The sequence below is a fragment of the Lathyrus oleraceus genome, chromosome 3 (assembly GCF_024323335.1).
Source record: "Lathyrus oleraceus cultivar Zhongwan6 chromosome 3, CAAS_Psat_ZW6_1.0, whole genome shotgun sequence".
Classification (NCBI taxonomy): domain Eukaryota; kingdom Viridiplantae; phylum Streptophyta; class Magnoliopsida; order Fabales; family Fabaceae; genus Lathyrus; species Lathyrus oleraceus.
Window position 1 is genome coordinate 317,472,994 of NC_066581.1, and position 21,469 is coordinate 317,494,462.

Here is a 21,469-nt window from a genome sequence, read left to right on the forward strand (position 1 = left end):
TAAACAAAGGGTAATGCTAACTTGTGCCCCAAAGACACATGTTAAGAAATCCACAAATAAAAAATTTGTTTTGGAAAAATAAATAAAATTATTAATGATAAAATTCTAATAAATTCAATACACATTTTCCAAAAATTTGTTTCTATATTCATCTCTTAACTTGTGTCCTTGGGACACAAGTTAGCATTACCCATAAACAAGGATCGCATTACATTACTTGTTTTAATGCCTCACTTTCACGTGATAAAACAGTGTTTTGCTATCTTGTTTTTTCCATCAAACAACTTCGATAATCATCAAAATGTTAGGTGCACACTACTATTTATGTATTCATGTTGTAAGCTTTCACATAAGATATAACGTCTATATCAAAACTAATTGTTGGTGGAAATTACCTTAACATATAATGCTAGAGTGAGGAAAAAGATAACACAAACAACGTTTGTATTAAGCAAAATGATTCCTAGGCTCAATTCCTACAAAAACAATATCAGTGGCTATTCATTCATTTTGCTAAGAGTTTATTTCCACTATTGTCTTCGAATCATTTTATATTTTAATTCAACTCAAAATTTCTATATCATGATTGTAAACAACAGCAATATCCACTAATTTAGGATTTTTTTGCATCAACATTTTCTTTTGCCGCGGTCTTATGTGCGCAAACTAAATAGATTTTTTACGTAGGAGATTAAGATTTCATCTTTTTTTTCAATAATTTTGCAGAAATTTTAAACTACTACAATATGTAGTCTTATTTTATCCAATGCAATATATTGCGGGGTCAATATCCCCGCTCTTTCAAAACTTGTTTTTGAACCGTAGCTTTTTTTAAAACCTCCGTTAAATAATTCTCTAAATTATTAAAAAAAATAAAAGATGAAATCTTGATCTCTTTCAGAAGACAGCACATTTTATTTATTAGTTACTTATTTGTCATTACCTAATAAATACTTTTCCACACTCGAAAGGATACATGTGTTCAAACATAAACGAAAATGTTCATGCAGAGACTAATTTTCTATGCCTAACAAAATATATTTATAAATGATCCTCTATGTTTTAAGAGAGTCATGATCCGATTATAGAATGTTTATCCTCTATATTGTTGAAGACGGTGAACTATAAATAATCAAACATAAATCGAAAATTTTATCTCATATAAATAATCAGACATCAATTATATATATATATCTCTACGTTATAATTTTTTGGACCAAAATGCTTCCATATAAATAGTTTATATTTATGAAATTTTCGTTTTTTACTTCACTTTCGGAACATCACTTTTGTCATTGTAAACCGAAACTCATAGAGTAAGTCTTCCAGTTCACAATAAACATACCGAAACTCTTTGTATAAGACTTCTGGTTCGCTCTAGATTTGAGACATTGAACCAGAACTCTTGCTAAATGACTTTCGATTTTCAAACTATTTACCGAAAATCTTTTTAAAAGACTTTCATTTTTCAAACTATTTACCGAAACTCTTCTTAAAAGACTTTCGAGTTTCATTTAATTCGTTGGAAGTCTTATTGAAAGTGTTCTGGTGTTCAAACTTCATTTTTTTTCACATCGGAACTCTTTTTAGAAGTGTTTCAGTGCGTTTTTATAAAAAAAAAAAAATTTAAAAATTAAAAAAAAAATTATAGGATTCCAGATCGTAGTTTAGGATAGAGCGCATCTACATCTGCAACAGAGCCGATTGACTATCCAAGAGGGTCGTACGATAGTCTCTTTTGGTAAAGTATGAGCATCATGTTGCTCGACATTTATGGTTTGGTGAGGTAAATAAAGGACGTATATTTTATATTGAATAATATTTGAATATTTTATATTGTGTAGGAGAGAGATCCGAAGAAAGAGTTGAAGGTTGCTGGACACGGAGGGTTCTACAAGCTTTTCCACAACAGACGGAGAGTTGGGTTTCTATGTCTAGGTTATCTTCACTTCAGAGGACTAGTTTGACGAAGATAGACACAAACCTGGTATCCGCATTTGTGGAGAGATATCATCTAGAGACATCTTCATTTCACATGCCATTTGGTGAAATGAGCATTACTTTGGATGACGTCTCTTATCTGCTTCACTTGCTCATCATGGGTGTGTTTTGGAGCCCTCAAGATGTCACTGAAGAGGTTGTTGTTGACTACTTAGGAGTGTCACAGAGTGAGGCACATACACATGTTCGTACATGCAAAGGTTCTTACTATAAATTGGAGTGGTTATACAATTTATTCGTACAACATGGAGTTGCTTATAACTATGCATATGTGACTAGAGCATATTTGTTGACGTTGGTGGGTTCCACTATTTTTGTCGACAAGACCTTTACGCTTGTCGAGGCACGATACATCTTACTATTTATAAACTTAGAGAGATGTTCCGGATACAATTGGGGAGCAGTTGTATTGGTTACCCTTTACAGATACCTCGAAGATGCGTTCATCTTCAGTTGTAAGCAGTTTGATGGATATCCTACTCTCCTACAAGTATTTAATTAAATTCAATTTATTATATGTTAATTAATTTTATAAAGTATATTAATTTAACTTTTTTTTTATTATGTTTTTATATTGTAATAGTGATGGATTCACGAGTACCTTCCAACAGTTAGAAAAAGAGGAGAGAATTGGAAACCAGCTGATAATTTTGGTCTTCCTCGAGCGATGAGATGGTCCTATAAGCAAGGAGTCCTGAAGGTGGATGACTTGCGACTTATTTTGGACGAGCTAACACCTGCTAACGTCATATGGCGTCCATTCGAGGATCATAGAGTATGGCGCCAATTTGATGAGTTATGTCTGTACATGGGGGGTGTTTGAAGTGGGGTGACATAGTTGTTTCATACTTGCCTGACAGGTGTATACGTCAGTTCAGATACAGATAGTATGTTCCACCTCCACCTCCTGATTGTATGATGGCTAACGATATTGATGTTAATTGGATTAGTTACCATCAAAGCATTGTTGTTGTGATACGTCCGACAATGTTGGCCACCACTCCATCTGATATAGATGATGGATACTTGGAGTGGTATTATTGTGTTTCACATCCTCGTTTGGTCCCACCCCATCGTGATGAGCCAAGAGAGGTGACAGTTCCTGTTTACGAAGAAGGACCATCTGATCCTAATTGGGCTCGTGTTTCTACATTGATTCATCGTTATCTCAAACAAGTTAATGCTAAAGAGGATGACCCGCAGTTTGCTGATTTATTTGAAGCTTTGCATATTTCACATTCACATTGATTTATGTATTAACTTTTAGAATTGAATGTATTAAAACTTAATGACATAATCTAATATTCATGTTTTGATTACATATTCATGCTAATATAGGCGTAAGTAATTGCCAATGTTGTAGACATCCTACAAATCTTAACATCCAAGATGTTGTTGCTGGACAATAAAACTTTTTCCAATCTAATGTGACTAGTGGTAATGGAAACCCCTCTTTCATGTTTACCTGATAACAATAATTAAAACATATATTTAATAAAGTGAACTAAGTAAAATAATTAAAACAGTAAGACATATAAAATAAAATACGTACCTGAACCAAATGATTTTGGTTAACAAAACCAATGCAATAAATGAAGACATTTGGTGAATGTGATCTTGTCACAGGAAAGAAAGTCATGCACGGATTGTCTAAATAGACAAGTACAACATTATAGCGATTCACTATCAAGTAACCCATATCTGGTAGAGTCAACCATTTTTGTGGTGGTTGTGGACCAAAGGATTCTATCATCAAATATTCTCTCACTTTTGCTAACCGATTACATAATAACATGTCATACAAACTTGATCTTTCCTTGTCTATTACTTCCAATTCCAAGTCTCGGCGAACCATTGACTAACCATCCTCACCATGTTCATGCAATGATGCAATGACTCTAAATCCACAATTAATATCTGATACAACATTAACTACATCTTCAATGTATGACCTAATATGATTAGGAAATTGAAGAGTGAAATCTTTCTTTGGTTGTGGTTGCTTCTTTGATAATTTCAACTTCTTCGAAGTCTGTGATGGTAGAGATTGCCTCTATGAAGATTGAGATGCCTGATCAACATACTCATGACACGAAGGGTCCCTATAAACATCATATCCTACTGTTTTTTTCTTTCTTCTTCACTCCTCATTTGGTTTTTAATTTCTCAGGTGGTGGACTCAATGAAGTCATTATGGGGTCGGTAAGTTCAAAAACCTTACTTTTTAATGCCTTTTTCCCGACAACATCTAATGACCTAAATCGTTACCATAATTCATCTATTGCACAACTCATATCCACCTCTGATCTATCATTTGCATCTACCTCTAACTCAACTTCCATAGTTAGTTCCATCCAATGAACATGAAAAACATCTATTGGTATCGGTATACCACCAAGTATGTATCTTCCTAACTCACAAGCACAAGGTAACCCATAAGATGTTCTACGAGTACAACCACATATTTTCCTGTTAGTTCCAACATAATCAACTTTCAATAACTCTTCAATAATACGTCTCAAAGTAGCTCGAGACATTGAACCACGCAGATTACCATAGAATTGACTTATGTGCGTATGCTCAACTTCGTAAAAGCTTTTTTGAAAAGAAGCTCTAATGTTGCCCAGTTGTAACCTTAAGTTGTTATTCATAGCTTCCCAACATTTGACCATGTCACCTATACTGTTTCCCAACATCTGCTTTAACTTCCAATGAGCAGATTCAACCCTAAAAATAATACCTATTGAAAATATTAAAAATATCACATAGTAAAAAATATAACACATACCGATTAGTCATCGTGTTACCCAAATGTAGGACTCGATTAATCCATGCTCCAACAAATATTTGTCTATATGGAGTCAACCATGTGTCTTTCACATAATTAATAAATCCACGAAAAGCAACACATGGCTGCTCAAGTTGATGCAACTGTTGGTCATGCTCAACTTCATTACTAGCCCAAACAACTTTTAGCCATAATGTGTATATCATCTTTTGCATGTCATTCACCACATATTTCTTGAATTTTGCACCAACATTTTTGTTAATATGAGATCTACATAGAAAATTAATCAATCTAGAAAACACAATTTCAATTGCTTTCATCAAAGCAAGATCTCTATCTATCAAAATCACTTTTGGACACAAATCTTTCTTCACAAACAATTCTTTAAGTTTCTCCAATACCCAATAAAAACTCTATGTCTGCTCAGACTCCATATAAGCAAATGCGACAACAAAAGTCAACTCGGTTGATGTTATGCCAACAATTTCAAACTAAGGTTGTCTATATTTGTTTGTCTTGTAGGTGTTTTCCATAACTAACACAATAGGAAAAATATTCAACAACTTAGCCGAATCAGGATGAGCCCAAAATATCTCTCTCACAACTTCTGAGTCATCCCTTTTTCTACTCCAATACACATAACATGTATCCTCAATAAGCTTAAACAAATGTTGTATCTCACTTATAAGACCTCTTATATCTTTTTCTACCATACTCTTATGCTTGTATATTTGGTGATCCGAGTAACATTCTCTAGATCTCGGTCTTGCAAGTAAAGCAATATGTGTCTAGGTGGTACATGTCTCTTTGTCAAATCAATGATATGTTGCTTCTTATCTGTGGTTAACCTACCAACAAAGGAATGACCTTCTAATCTATCAGGTAAACCATGGTTATGGACCCCATATTTTACATCAATCTTCCAACCAGACCCATCTTTCGCTGGAGTCGACCTGATTTTAAATGGGCATCCACATTTTTTGGATGCACTTTGGATCCACTATCAGTATCCTTGTATTTCCTACCTTTATCACAACCAAATATTAATTTTTTATTTCTCCCTCTCTTGCATATTTTATTATATGAACGAGTGATAATAATTGTTACTTAATTATGGATTCCAACCTCTTTAATCCACCTGATCACCTCTTCTCGTGTATAAAATTTTTGAGTAGTTAAAAAAGCACCAAAAGTATCTACACATATTTGGGGAAGAATTTCCATACCTGCACAATAAAAAAATGTCAAAAAAATTTTGTAACAATGCAAACCGGAAGACTACAAAGAAGAGTTATGGATCATAGAAATAACACACCGAAAGTCTTTCGGAAAGACTTCTGGTATATGTTAATCTGTTAACCGGAACACATATGATAAGTGTTCTAGAACGTTCTTTTTTTAAAACAGAAACGGAACTCTTCAAGTAAGTCTTTCAAAACACGTTATGCATTAAACCATATGTCTTCCAAAAAGTGTTTCGGTTTGGAAAAAAACATATTGAAAGTCTTTTCTAATGTGTTTCGGTACGAGGATGAATAGTACAATTTTCGGAAGTCTCAATTGAATGGTTAAAATTGAAATGGTAAATTGGTTAAAAACAAATAAGGGTAAAATTGGAATTTTTAAAAAATATAGGGATATTGGTATAACTGTAGGGGTATGAAGTAAAGTTTTCATATAAATCTGTTGTGCATTATGCAGAATTTCTTGAATGAATTAGGCCTTGGCCCAGTCAAAAAAAGACAGAGTTTAGGTCCAGTCTAAAAAATAAGTAAATTAAAAAAATTATAAGTTGTATTTAAAAGTTTATAAATAAACTAATAATAAATTAATTTAATAAATCATATTAATATGAAATATAAAAATTATTAAAATATATGTAAGTGGTTTTGTTTGGTTTTGAAAATTCAATCCAAAATTTGATCTGATCAGAGCGGATTTCACTGAATGACATTCAAGCGGATTCAATAATATCTGATATTGTGCAGTTTTCGCTTTTTTAAAATTTGGTTGTTGTTTTCATTTGGATCAATTCGAATTTGAACATCTCTAGTTACAACATTGTCTAATATATAATTGTGACTTTGAGTCACGTCCAAGTACTTCCACTTGAATCTTCTTTTGACTTGAAATACTAACCTCTTTTGAAGGTAGATACCCTATTCGATCACCATTTTTACAATGATTAGTGGAAATTTTCTCAAAGGAGTTCATATTCTACTTCAACTTTGAAGGTTGAACAAACTTCTTGACCTTCTCGTTAGACTTAGCAAGAGCCTCATGAGCAGTTTTGAGATCTTCCTTCATCTTTTCATCTCCCCTTCTCTCTCAAGAGCCTTGGTCAGATCATCGATAACCTTCAGCTTCCATCTCTTGGATGTCTCGTCGTCTGCTTTGGAGTCCTTTAACTACTTCCACAAGCTGTATATCTCTTCACGAATATTCGAGAACCAAATACCTCAATCTAATCACTTGCAATCAGAGAATTGACGATGCAAAGCTTAAGAAAGTGATGAAGATATTTTGTGACTAGTTCTTGAAAAGCATAGTCAGTTCATATGAGCCAACTAATTAAAATCATTATTTGCAATGACGCCCCAAACATGGAGAATGGGATATTCGGTTTTGACCATTACGTGATGCCCTTGGAAATACTGTATGAGTTTCCTTGCATTTATCAAGACCACCAAGGGTAGTCTATCAATTTTCTTGTATGTCTTCTCAGCACCTTTGAATACCTTGCTCACTAAATAGAGAAACTATTCAATTTTTTCCTTCTCCTAGACAAGTACGAAGCTCATCACTTTATTAGTGACTAACAGGTACAAATAGAGAGGTGCACCTTCTTCTAAGCACACCAGTATGGGTGGTGTCATCAGAAATATCTTCTTCTTAGTGAACACCTCCTTGCATTTGCTTGTCTAGTCAAACTTCTCCCTTTGTCTTAAAGTGGTGAAGAAGTGGAACATTTTAGACACCTGCATAGGGAAGAAAATGAGTTATGGCGGATAGACGACTTATTAGTTATTGAACTTCCTTGACAATAGATGGGTTCCTCATGCTGATGATATCCTGGCACTTACCAGGGTTCGCCTCAATTCTCCCTTTCTTGTTATGATGAATCCTAGGAATTTACTGACTTTAACACTAAAAGAACACTTGGCGAGATTCAGACGCATGTTATACCTTCCTACTAACTTCAAGATGTCCTCCAAGTCGGCATAGTGATTTTTATCCTCCAAAGTTTTACAATCATATCATCGATGTAGACCTCGAGGTTCCGCCTTATCTATTATGAGAATACATCATCCATTATCCTTAGATAATTGGCACTTGTGTTCTACAGTCTGAAAGGCCTGAAATTGTAGTAGTAATTACCATGGTTGGACATGAACGCCATCTTGGGAGCTTCTAGAGGATCCATATTTATATGATTATAGCCATAGTAAGCGTTCATGAAGCTCAAAGTCTTATTCCTAAGGACACTTCAATCGGATCATCAATGTTGTGCAAACGATATGGATCCTTGGGACGCATTTCATTCATGTCGGTGAAATCGATTCACATTCACCATTTGTTTAATGACTTCCAAAATAAAACCATGTTAGACAACTAGGTTAGATATTTGATTTAAGTTATGAAACCTGTACTCCTTAACTTAACGACCTCTTCATCAATCGTTTCCTACTTCTCCGTGCCCATTTTATGTTTTATCTAGGACACGGGTTTCACCATGGATTTTATGGTGAGGCAGTGAGAAACTACTCTAGCATTTATACCTAACATGTGACATGTGTTTAATAAAATAAGCCAACACTCCTCCTTACTGGGGCAACCAAATCCTCATCTTCTTCTTCAGACAAAGAGGTTCCTAGTTTGGTGACTTGAAAATCTCATAGCCTAATCTAGACCTAATGTATATCCTCTTTGGAAGTTATCTTTTCCTTCTCTGGCTCTATCTTGGGATCTAAATTCGCAACATTCATCCCCTTGCGCTCCTATTTGTTGAATGGTGGTTACGACCACCTTTACCCTTCTTATCTTGAGACTATTCTAGTATCATTCTTGGGCAATTGCTTGATCCCCCTATATTATAACAACCCATCCATTAGGTAGAAAATATTTCATGCTCAAATGCAAGGTTGCAAAAAAAAAATCATATAAGGTTGAGGGTGGGTCGCCCCTGAAGGAGAAGAGCGATCCAAAACACAGCGAAATTTAAAAAATTTCTCCTTTAGTGATCCTTACGAATGGGCATGATCAGTGATAGAATCGTTACCTCTTGTGGCGATTGAAACCTTTGATGCAGATCTACGGAACGATCACGGACGTTGAATGGTGACAACACCTCTACTCAGTCCACACGAACGAATTCCTTCAATCTCAGTGCTAGCTGCTACGAATGAAGGTTTTGAGTGAGTGAGAGAGAGAGAGAGAGAGAGAGAGAGAGAGAGAGAGAGAGAAATGAAATTACAACTGCTCAAATGCTTCTTCACAAGGGTTCTATTTATAGAACCACTTGTGTGGATTGCAAGCTAAAAAGCCCACTTAAGTGTATGTGACCCATATCTTATGATATGCCAAAATCAGTTAAGCGTGTGGTACCTTATCATATTTCGTATTCTACTTAAGTACACCATACCTTGCGATGTTCTACAATTCACTTAAGTGCACCGTACCTTACGGCGTTCCTTAGTTACTCTATCTTTCATCAATCCGTCCTTTTGTGTGTGACCCTGTAGGTTTTCGCGACATTAGCAATTATATTAAATCACGTATTTAACATAATAAACAGTGAGCGGTATCTAGAAACACATCATTGCTACCCAAGACACGAAAATATCATGTGATCTGACAAATCCTTTTGTGATGATACTTATGTGTATAATTACCCTTTTCCCCTTATGTCTATATTAAGCCCAAGGCATAGACTGTGTCATCCTTGTCCAATTCAATATTTGGCTCATAGACATTTATCCTGTTACACAGGATAGGCAAATTCCATCTAGGTCACTCATGTCCCTCAGCATGCTTCATGGAGTACCCATCAACTGTCTTTATGGTCATCCAATTACAGACAATGTTTGATCAGCAATAAGGCACTCAACTCTACATCTAGGGTACATAGTGGTTTCAGGTCAAAGGGTGGTATACACCATTATCACCATGAGAATAACTTATGACACTTAGCATAACATTCTATATAGTATTCTCATAGCGGGTCAATCCAGTATAAATATTACTCTCAATATTCATACTTATGTTTAAGACTTGATAACTCCTTATCCATGATCCATGAGATGTGATCATCAGACTATATACATAATAGTCTTAATGCTTTAATGTTATCCTACTTCACAACAAAGCTCGACTACGGATACTTTAAGAATAGTGTCCTTATGTTTAATGGGATCTCATGATTAAGTCACACTTGATACATTAAACGGACTAGCTATTCTAGGGACTTTATTAAACAAACATAATAAAGAAAAAGCCTTTTATTATTAATCAATAATTTGATACAAGTACCAAAAATATTGGCCTCTAGGGCTTACACCAACAACCCCATGATGATGTAGTATGCAAAATGGGTGTCTACTAAGAGATACTTGACCTTGATTATGTTCAAGTTGTCATCCAATACAAATTCCATTTTGAGAGTTATATGGAACTTCGCCTACACATACTCACATGAGATCCTAACTAGGGAACCTTGAAATTTTCGGATGTCATCTAGATCTAGTTAGAGTTTATTTAATGCATCCTAAAACATTATAAGGTCAATCAGCACTCGCTTTATATCCCAATTGTCAGAGTGCAACATTATGACCATGGGATCATTGTTGTGATGGTGGATGTCAACAACGTCTCTACTAGAAAAGATAATTTCAAGTTCTATTTCCTCTTCAAAGTTTAGTTTAAAGGCATTCGGTATGCTATCTTCCAACAGAACCTGTCGAGCATACTTTGTGTGAGAGAAGTTGGATTCTCCACCTCCAGTGAACCCTCATGATATGGTTTAAACTGGTACGCCAATGTTAGTAGATGTTGTGACACCTCACTCCACCACCATGTCAAAAAGGGTGACTTAGGCAGGTGATAAATGGAAAGTGGGTGTGGCACAAATCAGTTTTAATAGGGCCCTATGTGTTGGATGATAATATGAGAATGGAAAGGTTTATAGGGGATGCATAGTTTAGTTTTTAAAAACAGTTTAGTTTTGAAAACTTATGAGAGTTTAAAAAAGATTTGTATAGAAGAAGTAAAGTGTGTAAGAAATTAATTATTCTTATTGAATGGTATATACGCAAAACACCTTAATCTCTATACAAAGATAATAGATTGGATCAAACAACTAACCAAAAACTATCAAGCAGTGTATTAATTTAATGTCAAATTTACACAAGACGTGTAAATATACCAAGTCAATACAATAGAGAATTCTAAGAACACAATTTTCACACTTAATTAACAAAATGATAATTCTAGTTCCAATTCTAACAAAAACCTATGCTTAATCGATAAATCACTACCAAGGCAAAAACCTAACAACATGCGATTCTAGGAAAGCGGTAAAAGCAACCTAAACATGCAATTTTACAAAATTAAAATGGAGAGAGGGAGAGAGAGATGGGGAGAGATAGATAGATAGATATATTGAGAGAAAGAGAGATTAAAAGAGAGAGATCAATGTACGTCAGATTTATAATGGTTCCGGTATTTTCTTCTTTAAGCGTAGTCCATTCTCCAATGATTTACCAAAGAGAAAGAGTTGTGGGAATACCTGGAGTAAGCCCTTAGTACTAAAAAAACCTATAAGATGAGGTATCTACGTTGAATGATGATTTGGTAGAAACCATTGACATCTACTTTTAGAGGGCTAAGAGCATGCGGCCTTTCTAAATTTTGAGTTGGATTTGAGCTCTATGGACATGTTAAAAGTTGTTGTTGATGGCCAAACTATGGACGTCTCTGATGGTTCTTAGTCATATGAACTCATCACCTCCCCTGCCAAGGGTATTCAAGTTGAGCCCGGGGGCGACAATGCAATAGATGATGACAATCTTGTGGTGATTTCCCCCAGAGATGCTCCAAAAGAAAAACTACTTTCTAAAGAGAGTCAATGATCTGCAGACTCTTACCATCCTTATTCTCTTAACTATATTTTTAATCATGTCTATGGTGGTTATCCATATGAGCCTTTTATGAAATGTTGAATATCGCCCTCAAGGGCTCCTTATATTTATAATTGTTTGTATGTCTTTCTATCATGAATCATTTGGGAGTTTCCTCGCCCAAGTTTAAGATTCGTTGTTTTTGGGGAGGATCAGGACCTCTCATGCTAATTCAGAGTGATGAAGGTCCCGCATAGGTATCCAACATATGTGATAGCCTTTAATGCGGAAAGGATTCCTACATAAGGATTTAGTATCTTTAATAGCCTTGAACGGAGACAAGAACTCCCATATAGAGGTCCAACATGTTTAATAGACTTAAAAAGCGACAAGGATTCCCATATAGAGATCCAACATATTTAATATCCTTAAAAGGCGACAAGGACTTCCACATAGGGATTCAACATGTTCAATACCCTTAGAAGGCGGAAAGGATTTCCACATAGGGATCTAATATGTTTAATAGCCTTAAAAGGTGGTCAGGACCCTCACATCAGGATCTAACATGTTTAATAGCCTTAGAAGGCAACAAGGACTCTCACATAGGGATCTAGAATTTTAATGTCTATAGAAGACAATCTCAATAACATCCTCTCGCTTCTTGATCACATGCATGTAAATCATCAATAAACTAAAAATTTATAGAAATAAAGTGAGGTCTTAGTTAAAAACCGTGTGCTACTTTAACAACACATGAAAAGAGTGCCCCCATGAAAATGTCATTATCCTTAATAACATGGTCGAGAATATAACTCTTATAAACCAAATAAACATTAAACAAACAGAACTAGATGACGCTCATCGCCCTGGCAATCATCTCGTGATAAGAGGCCTTCTTTTGCAGTCTTTTTGTTCTTGTCATCTGGACTGGTCAGGCCTTCCTTAGTGGGGGATTTATCTGGTGGCTTTACCCCTGCCTTTATACCCACAGTGTCCATGCCTACTGCTTGCTCCTTCTTTAACTATAAGCTTTCCACATAGCATTTTCTGGCGATCTTTTGGTTCCCCTAGATACCACTAACTTGCCCATCTAGGAGCGGGTACTTCATGCATAGATATAAGGTGGATAGGGAGATGCCTAATTGGTTAAAGGCATAACGCCATACGATCATGTTATATGATGAGGTCCATCAATGACTATATATCTTACATTTATTTATACTACGTTTCCTCTGCTCCAAATGTGGTATTTAGTGTTATGTATCCTTTCACCTGTATTGGTTCACCTGAAAAATGCACCAATGATCCCTGGAAGGGTTTCAGGTCCTCCAAACTCAAGAAGAGCCACTCAAAAGCATCCTAGTAAAGGATGTTTTCGGAGCCCCCTTGATCAATCAAGACTCTTTTGATCTCCCATTCGTCTCATCAAACAACGAAAACCATTGGGTCATTATTGTGCGAGTGAATGTTGGCGATATCCCTCTCGGAAAAGGTAATCTTGGCCTTTAGATCTTCTTACTCGCCTGCCTTGGAGTCAATGGGAAATCCATCAACGGCCAGGATCTGACGATCATGTTCCTTGAGGGTGAGACTAGTTTCCCTACCCCTAGTGGATCCTCTTGTGATGGTGTTAAGGGTATATCAAACGAATTTGTCCTCGCCGCATTTAGTTGGATCCTCCCCTTCTTAGACCCTAGACTATATGAGGAGTCTCTCCCTTAAGAATAGATTTACATGGTCCTCTAGCGGAGTTTCCCTTGATATATTTCTTCATATGACATTCTTGGATAAGGCGTTATATCTTATTTTTGAGTTGGTAACAACCTTTCTTTTGATGTCTCTTAACCTTATGGAACTTGCACCAATTATGAGGATTAGGTCTCGTGACGTCTGTCTTGGGAGATGACGGTTGGGGGATATTATGACTTTCAACATTGCTTGAATGCATTTCTGTCTCTCATGGGTGATATTGACTGGTTCCTTTGTGAGTTGTCTATGTTCAAAATGTATTCTTTTACATAGAGAACCTTATTTTTTTTATCATTTCTTGTTGTAGCATTCTTCTCACATCACTACCTTAGCCAAAGACATTGTTGGCCTATGGGCGAGGGATTCATTAAAGTGTCCCGCTCTGAGCCCGTTCGGAAATGCTCATATGAACATTTCCTGATTTGGATGGACTACTTTAATTATTGATTCATTAAAGCAAGCGAGATACCCTAATGTATCTTGAATTTATTTGTGGAGGTCAATTTTATGTGCCTGCCTTCGGCGAATTGGTGGACTAGCTTCTTCACCAAGTCTTGATAGCTAGTGATAGAGAGCATGAGGATTCCCATAAACCATTTCACAGTTGTGTCTCTAAAGGTGATGGATAAGAGCTTGTACTTCAAAGAGTCAGGTGTCTTAATGATGTCCATTTGAGTGTTTATGGAAGCCACATGCTCATATGGGTCTTGTGTCCATCGAACTTAGCCAACGATGGCAGCTTGAAGTTCTCTAGAAAGGTTCGGAATCCAATACTTCCAATTTATCCACCATATATGTTACTTGTTGGCGCAGCTAGATATGGAGAATGTTGTCCTCCAAGGATAGGTTCTGGAGACAGAGGTTGTCCATAGAAGTACACATCTCTACTATGATATTTTCCTCACCATCGAATTCCTTATTGGTTGAAGTCGATGTCTTTTTTTCACCATGATGAAGGATGAGCGTAAAGACAATACTCTAGTTGAATGTTATGATATTGGCCCGGTCAGTTTTATCGGGGCTCTACGTGGGCGCAAATTTTATTTGCTATAAGTACAAATACGTGACAATCCTAAGTGATTAAGGATTGTCATAAGCGTTAAGGTTGTTATGGTATTGAGAGCTAACTCAAATGAGATGAGAAATCATTGTATATCAATATTGTTTGTTAGGTTCTTTCTTCAACCATGATGATGTGCTATTTATAACTGTATTAGGTATGAATCTTAGGCCTTCTTGGAGATAAAAACCATTCAAGGAGTTGGCAGTTTTCCTCCTAACATTCAGGGGAGAGTGACCCACCTTTCTCACGACTTTTTTCGTGTCATTTCATGGGAATGACACATCACTCATTTAATCCATGAGAGTGCATTACATCTAACAAAAGGGTGACACATTCAATAAAGGGTCGGCTGATTTGATAAACAAGTGATTAGAGACCTCATTGTCGCCTCTTAAGGCCCTTTTACAAATATAGTGATACAAGGTGTTAAGACATATTTCTAAATAAAAGTTTTGTAAATAAAAATCATTTTAATCTCTAAAAAAAGTAGAGATTATTTTTTCTTTTGTTTTAGAAAACTTCAGAGAAATTGGTCATTAATAAAAAGAAATATGTCCGACAAAAAATATTTATAAGTGATTCGAAGTGAATTTAAACATAATAATTGAAATGCTATAATGTGATACAAAATAATAGCTACTCATTATCATAGTTGGAATAATCGAATGTGAGAGGTGACAAATATTTAACCGAATGATAAAATATGATAGAATGTAAATATGAATAAAATTAATATTAAACATGTTTATTTTATAGTAATGATGATCTAGATATATATAAAAACACAATAGAAACTTAAGTGTAACTAACTTAAATGACAACAATATCAACTAACTCTAATAAAATATACTTGTCACCTATGATGAATGTTTTTTATGCCAGTGACGTTTATTAGACTGAAACTTAAACTGTTACGTGGATGCTGATAATCTGTTTATGGATGATTAAGTGTGATTCAAAAAAACACCGGCTTTTTATCATAAGAAATTTATAATCTTTGTGTATTGATGTAGACAAAGAAGTTTATATAATTGGATATGAATTTATTGTAGATTACTGAGTCCATTAAATGAATTAAGTGTTGACTCATTTAAAAAGGAAAAATTTATCCCGAACTCCAATATTTATCCCTTTATCCCTATTCAATATTTAAAAATCAAATTGGAGATTGAATTGATCAAATTCTTTGTCCTTTTTAAAAAAAACTTTTTCCCTCATTCTATTTTGAAGTATTCCAAGCTTGGCAGAGAGGGTGAAAAAAATGTATTATCGGGACACTTTAATTCAAGTTATTCAATTCACGTTCATCAAACCGAAATTCATATTCAATTTCTCCAATTAAAAAATCATTGGAAGTCTTAAGTCAAAATTATCTGGTACACATTATTTAACATCGAAAGATTGACTTGTAAATTTTTTGATAATATGTTATAAAAATATCCTTCTAAGAACTTAGAAAAAAGTTAAGTAAAAAATACTATTGAATCTCTTACTAGATAATTATTATAGGACGTCCATTTTTTATCTACCAAATTTCTTTGATAAAAGATTTTTGATTTAATTTTTTTAATTAATTTTTTTTCTTTTCTAGTGGCGCAAACCCGAGGATGTGACGTTCAAATCTCAATTTGTGCAAGTGTGGGACAAAGTGCTCGAAAGATGGTTACTAACAAAGATTATCATATAGATGTATCTGCATTTGCTCCACAACCGTTGTGGTGTCCAGAAGATTGTATGATACGTCTCTTCTGATAAAGTACGAGCATTATATTATTCTTCATTCGACAAAATAACAAAATGACAGTCACTTTATTTTGAATGATTATTTATTTTTTAAATTTATATTTTATGAATATATTTTGAATTATTTTTAAAAAACTAGAAAATAACTTGTATCAATGTTTCATATATATATATATATATATATATATATATATATATATATATATATATATATATATATATATATATATATATATATATATATATATATATATATATATATATATATATATATATATATAATATCACAATCTCACATTTAATCATAGTAGTTAAGAAATTTGATAGGTCAAAATAGCCAAACCCAGTCTAGGAAAAGGTGAGAATAACCATATTGAAGGCCACCAACCGAAGATATGTTGGATACTAAAGAAAGTGATTACATAAGACAGTTGTTACATAACCGAAACCACTAATAAACAATAGAAATCGACCAAACTTTACCAAAATCAAATGCAAACCTAGCTTGACAAGAAAAAAGTGCACATTTGTTTAAACTACCAATGATATTGCACCAGTAATCAACAAACATGTTGTTGCCTACACTGTTTGTTGAAGGTGATTTTGATCATTTTAAGAATAGAAAATTGTACTATCATTGCTTAAGAGTATTTCCTAAAAAAATTCTCAAACCTTTCAAGCAAAGTTTACACAATCAATATTATATCTGTTTTGCATATACAAACATTTACAATATTACTATGGCTACCAGAAGGCCGGATAGGGGTGGCAAAATGAATGAGTTTGATGGATATGGATTGGATCGTTAATAGATGGATCAAAACAATCTATTAAAAGTTTTTTAAAAATATCCAATCCAATTCAACCATTAAAAATAAAATTCATCCAATCCATCAATTATCATATTTTTAGTGGAGGGATATTCATCCATCCATTTTGTTTTTGAAATTTTTTTTTTTTAAAAAAGTTTTTCTTTTAATAAGAAAAACATATTTTTTTCGAGAAAAATCATATTTTTTTCAAAAATATATTTTTGTATTTTCGAAAAAAATAATTTAAAAATATTTTTTTTTTATTTAAAAAAAAATCGAAAAAAAAAATCAAATTTTGGTATTTTTCAAAAAAAATGATTTTTAAATTTTTGGACAAAATCAATTTTTTGTATATTCAAAAAAAATTGAATTTTTTTGGAAAAAAAAATATTTTTTATTTTTCAAAAAAAATAATTTGATATTTGAAAAAATTTATTTTTTTAAAATTAGATAAAAAAATCCATTGGATCATTAAAATGTGTTGGATGGATTGGATCAATCCATGTTTATAAATGACTGGATTTAATTCAATCTATTAATTTAATTTTTATGTAGTGGATGAATTGAATGAATTTTTTGATAGATGAATTGGATGAATTTTGTCTTAATTGATCAAATTGTCACCCCCTAATTATGTATATTTTTTCACTTTTGTGAAGATGTCTTTTTTTTAAAGCACCTGTAAATTTAAATGTGATTAATAAGAGGATCTCCAACTGTTGAGTTTTGGTGCGCATAGTTTGATATAATATAAAATTGGGACAGACAGCTTCCCTCTCCCGTGATTAAAGATTGATAGAAAAAATCCAAAAGAATTATGGTCTTTTGGACAATGAATGTTATTTGTATCTATTGAGATATCTATATAAAATAAATAAAAAATGAGAGTTTAATTAGGATTTTGGATGAATAATCCAGGGGAGAATAAAGTATGGGCGTTGAAAAGAAAAGGCAGCAAAAAGGCAGGTCTAGAGTATTGAGAATGTGTCAAGTGTGAGTAGTGTGGATAATAGTCCCACATTGGTTGATAATGTGGAGACTTGAGCATTTATAAGTGAGAGAACCCACTCACCTATCACCTTAAGGTTTTAGGTGAATATGTGGTGTGTCTCTCACAAAGGTGTTGCTCTAGAAAAGGAAGTCCCACTATGTTCAATGCTCCCTAGTAAAAAATCTCCCCCAACAAATGGTATCACGAGCCTTTGGTTTCAGAAAGGGACCAGGTTACTTGTATCGAAAGTCAAAAAAAACGGCGCCAGGAGGGTGAATAAGAAACGTTCCGTTGAAGAGTGTCAACGGCGCCTAGAGGGTGAATAAGAAACGTTCCGTGCGGCTTTCACTTGAGGGGGAGCATTGTGGACTCGCACTTGAGGGGGAGTATTGAGAATGTGTCAAGTGTGAGTAGTGTGGATAATAGTCCCACATTGGTTGATAATGTGGAGACTTGAGCATTTATAAGTGAGAGAACCCACTCACCTATCACCTTAAGGTTTTAGGTGAATATGTGGTGTGTCTCTCACAAAGGTGTTGCTCTAGAAAAGGAAGTCCCACTATGTTCAATGCTCCCTAGTGAAAAATCTCCCCCAACATAGAGTTCACTCATGGTGTTGAAAAGCGATTCCTAATTTTAATTTCACATGTACCTAACAAAACAAAACTCAACACTTTTGTTTCTTTATAGTTCATTTTCCAAAGTTCATGGAAAATCTTTATTAAATCATCTTTAGCATAAAATGCTAGGGAAATAGTGTTTTATTGGTATTAATTTGACCAGCTCGAAATAGTGTAAGTTGCATATAAGATGTCTCGTACAATTCTTTGGGGTTATGAAGGTAGTTCAGAAATTTATCTTATTGGAACAAAGAGCAATTATCCATAAAAATAAAATTGATAGGATATTTCATCTAAAATTTTAAAGTTCAAAGTATACAAATTATCTCTTATATTTTTTTTTAACACTTTTAACTCCTTGGACACTAACAATTTGGATCGTTATATCTATAATAAGTCAAGACTGTTTAGTATCAGAAGACTTCGACTCATTTATTATAGGACATGCAAAATCCTCGAAGAGAATATAAATTAGAATATGCAAGGTGAAAAGTCTTTGAGTCATGTGGTCTAATTCGTCACATCATGCTTGGTAAGTGAGGTCATCGTATCACAAAGTCAACTCAACCTCGAGTTAGGAAGTTGACTTAACTTCGAGTCATGTAGTCAATTCATATAGGAATCATGTATTCAAATCCTATACCAAAAAGGGACAAGGTAATGAATAGCAATAATAGAGTAACATACATAACAGTCAAAAGCATAAAGTCTAAATGAAAGAAGAAGAAGAATAAATGCATTGACATGAGAACCAAAAAGATCTTAGATATTTCATTTCTTGCAAGTACATTTGACACCCATCATGGGGCCTTGGTAAAATTGACCTGGATCACACTCTCACTTAAAGCTTGTATTAACCTAACTATCATTCCACAATGATAAGGTTTGTCATCAACAATCACTACAACAAACAAGACCTTAGACAACGCTTTTTTTAGCCTTAGACAGCGCTTTAAAGCGCTGTCTAAACCTCCGCTGCTAAAGGTTTAGACAACGCTTTTTTAAATCTTAAAAGCGCTGTCTAAGCCCCCCCCCCCCCCCCCCCCCCCCTCCTTAGACAGCGCTTTGGCCAAAAGCGCTTTATAAGACCCTCTTATTTTAATTTTTTTAGGTATACTTTAGACAGCGCTTTTCAAAAAACGTTGTCTAAGCCCCCCCCCCTTAGACAGCGCTTTTGCCTAAAGCGCTTTCTAATCCCCCCTTAGACAGCGCTTTTTACAAAAGCGCTGTCTAAGGTATACGAAAATTTTTGAAGCTTTTGTTTTAAACCACATTTTTTCCAGGTTTATAAACCAGAATTTCTACCTGTTTTCAACCAGATTTTGACAGACAATTATCACATTTTATATATGCCATTTTGGCCTTTTTTCTACCAATTTTTGGCTAATAAATATATATATATACCAATTCAAACCAATTTTGCCTTAAATGTATCAAAATATATACAAATTTATGTACACATTTACAAGTCATTACATATACTAGTATCATATTGTAAGGAAAACAAACATGGAAAAGTAATAGTTGGAGTCTGAAGAAACAGAAACAGAATAATAATTCAGGAACGTCAATCTTATTTATGGCCATTGTACATGCCATCCCATCCGCTCTTTTCGCTTTGCAAACTCCGTAATCTACAGAGGTGCCCATCTTCACAATTTGGTTAGGGGAGTATATACTCAAAGAAAAGCCATTACCCTGCAAAAACAATATAAAAGAGATTGCAGAACTCATAGAAAATTATTGAAAAAATCTAACCAACTCCCAACAATTATACCTTGGCATCCTTGCGAACACCACAATTGAAGAATGCAAAGACCGTTCCTGCCTGCTCTTGGGAATTCCTCTGATAAGCATTTCCAAACAAGAAAATAGGAACAGTGTTTTCATCCAAACAACCAATTTTCCATATACAAAAGCTCTTCCCATTTGAACTTGTTTTCTGAATCCCCTTCCCAGTTAGCACTCCAACAGTTACCCAATTTCCAGAGAAATTATCCCCATTCACCAAATTCCTGAATACACACAATCGATAAACAAGGTCCATAATTGTCAGGATCATGACTCAGCAGAAACTGAGTTTAATCTTGATGAAGAACAATACTAATGCAGATTAAGTGATTGAAAACCAATCGAGTGATTGAAAACCAATCGAGTGCTTGAAAAGCAAGGAATGTGAAAAAATTAATTGTAAGAACACACGCAAAATTTGGTTACCCAGTTCAGAGATGAACTCCTACACCTGGAGGGGACATAAACCCACTTGAATGATTCACTATGAATGAAAAAATTATACACTTCAGAAATCATGCACAATTTTTCTTACTTTTTCTGATTTTCTCCATGTCAATGTGCTGATGAACATTTCTCTCTCAATTCTATTTCCTAAGGCTTAACATGTAGTCTCTAAGCTGGTACAAAACAGTTAGAACTGAATAACAAACAGTAACTTAACTAATTTCCATAACATACTATCAGAATCGGGCATCAGGAAACACACTAATCTCACCAACTTAACATTTATAACTCACACCAGAACATTTTAAACCTATCAAATGTGAGATTTATTACTTCTCCCTAACAAAAA

General features: G+C 34.3%; 1 protein-coding gene across 1 annotated transcript; it reads right to left on the reverse strand.

Annotated features, from left to right (window-relative positions):
- Positions 1 to 3,462: 3,462 nt before the first annotated feature.
- Positions 3,463 to 21,120, reverse strand: LOC127131054 (uncharacterized). The gene is made up of 5 exons (XM_051059995.1): positions 20,660 to 21,120; positions 20,430 to 20,580; positions 5,928 to 6,015; positions 4,790 to 5,059; positions 3,463 to 3,466 (listed from the first exon to the last, which is right to left on the reverse strand). The coding sequence occupies exons 1-5, from the start codon at positions 20,942 to 20,944 to the stop codon at positions 3,463 to 3,465; spliced, it is 798 nt and encodes a 265-aa protein (XP_050915952.1). The 5' UTR covers positions 20,945 to 21,120.
- Between the last annotated feature and the right edge of the window lie 349 nt (positions 21,121 to 21,469).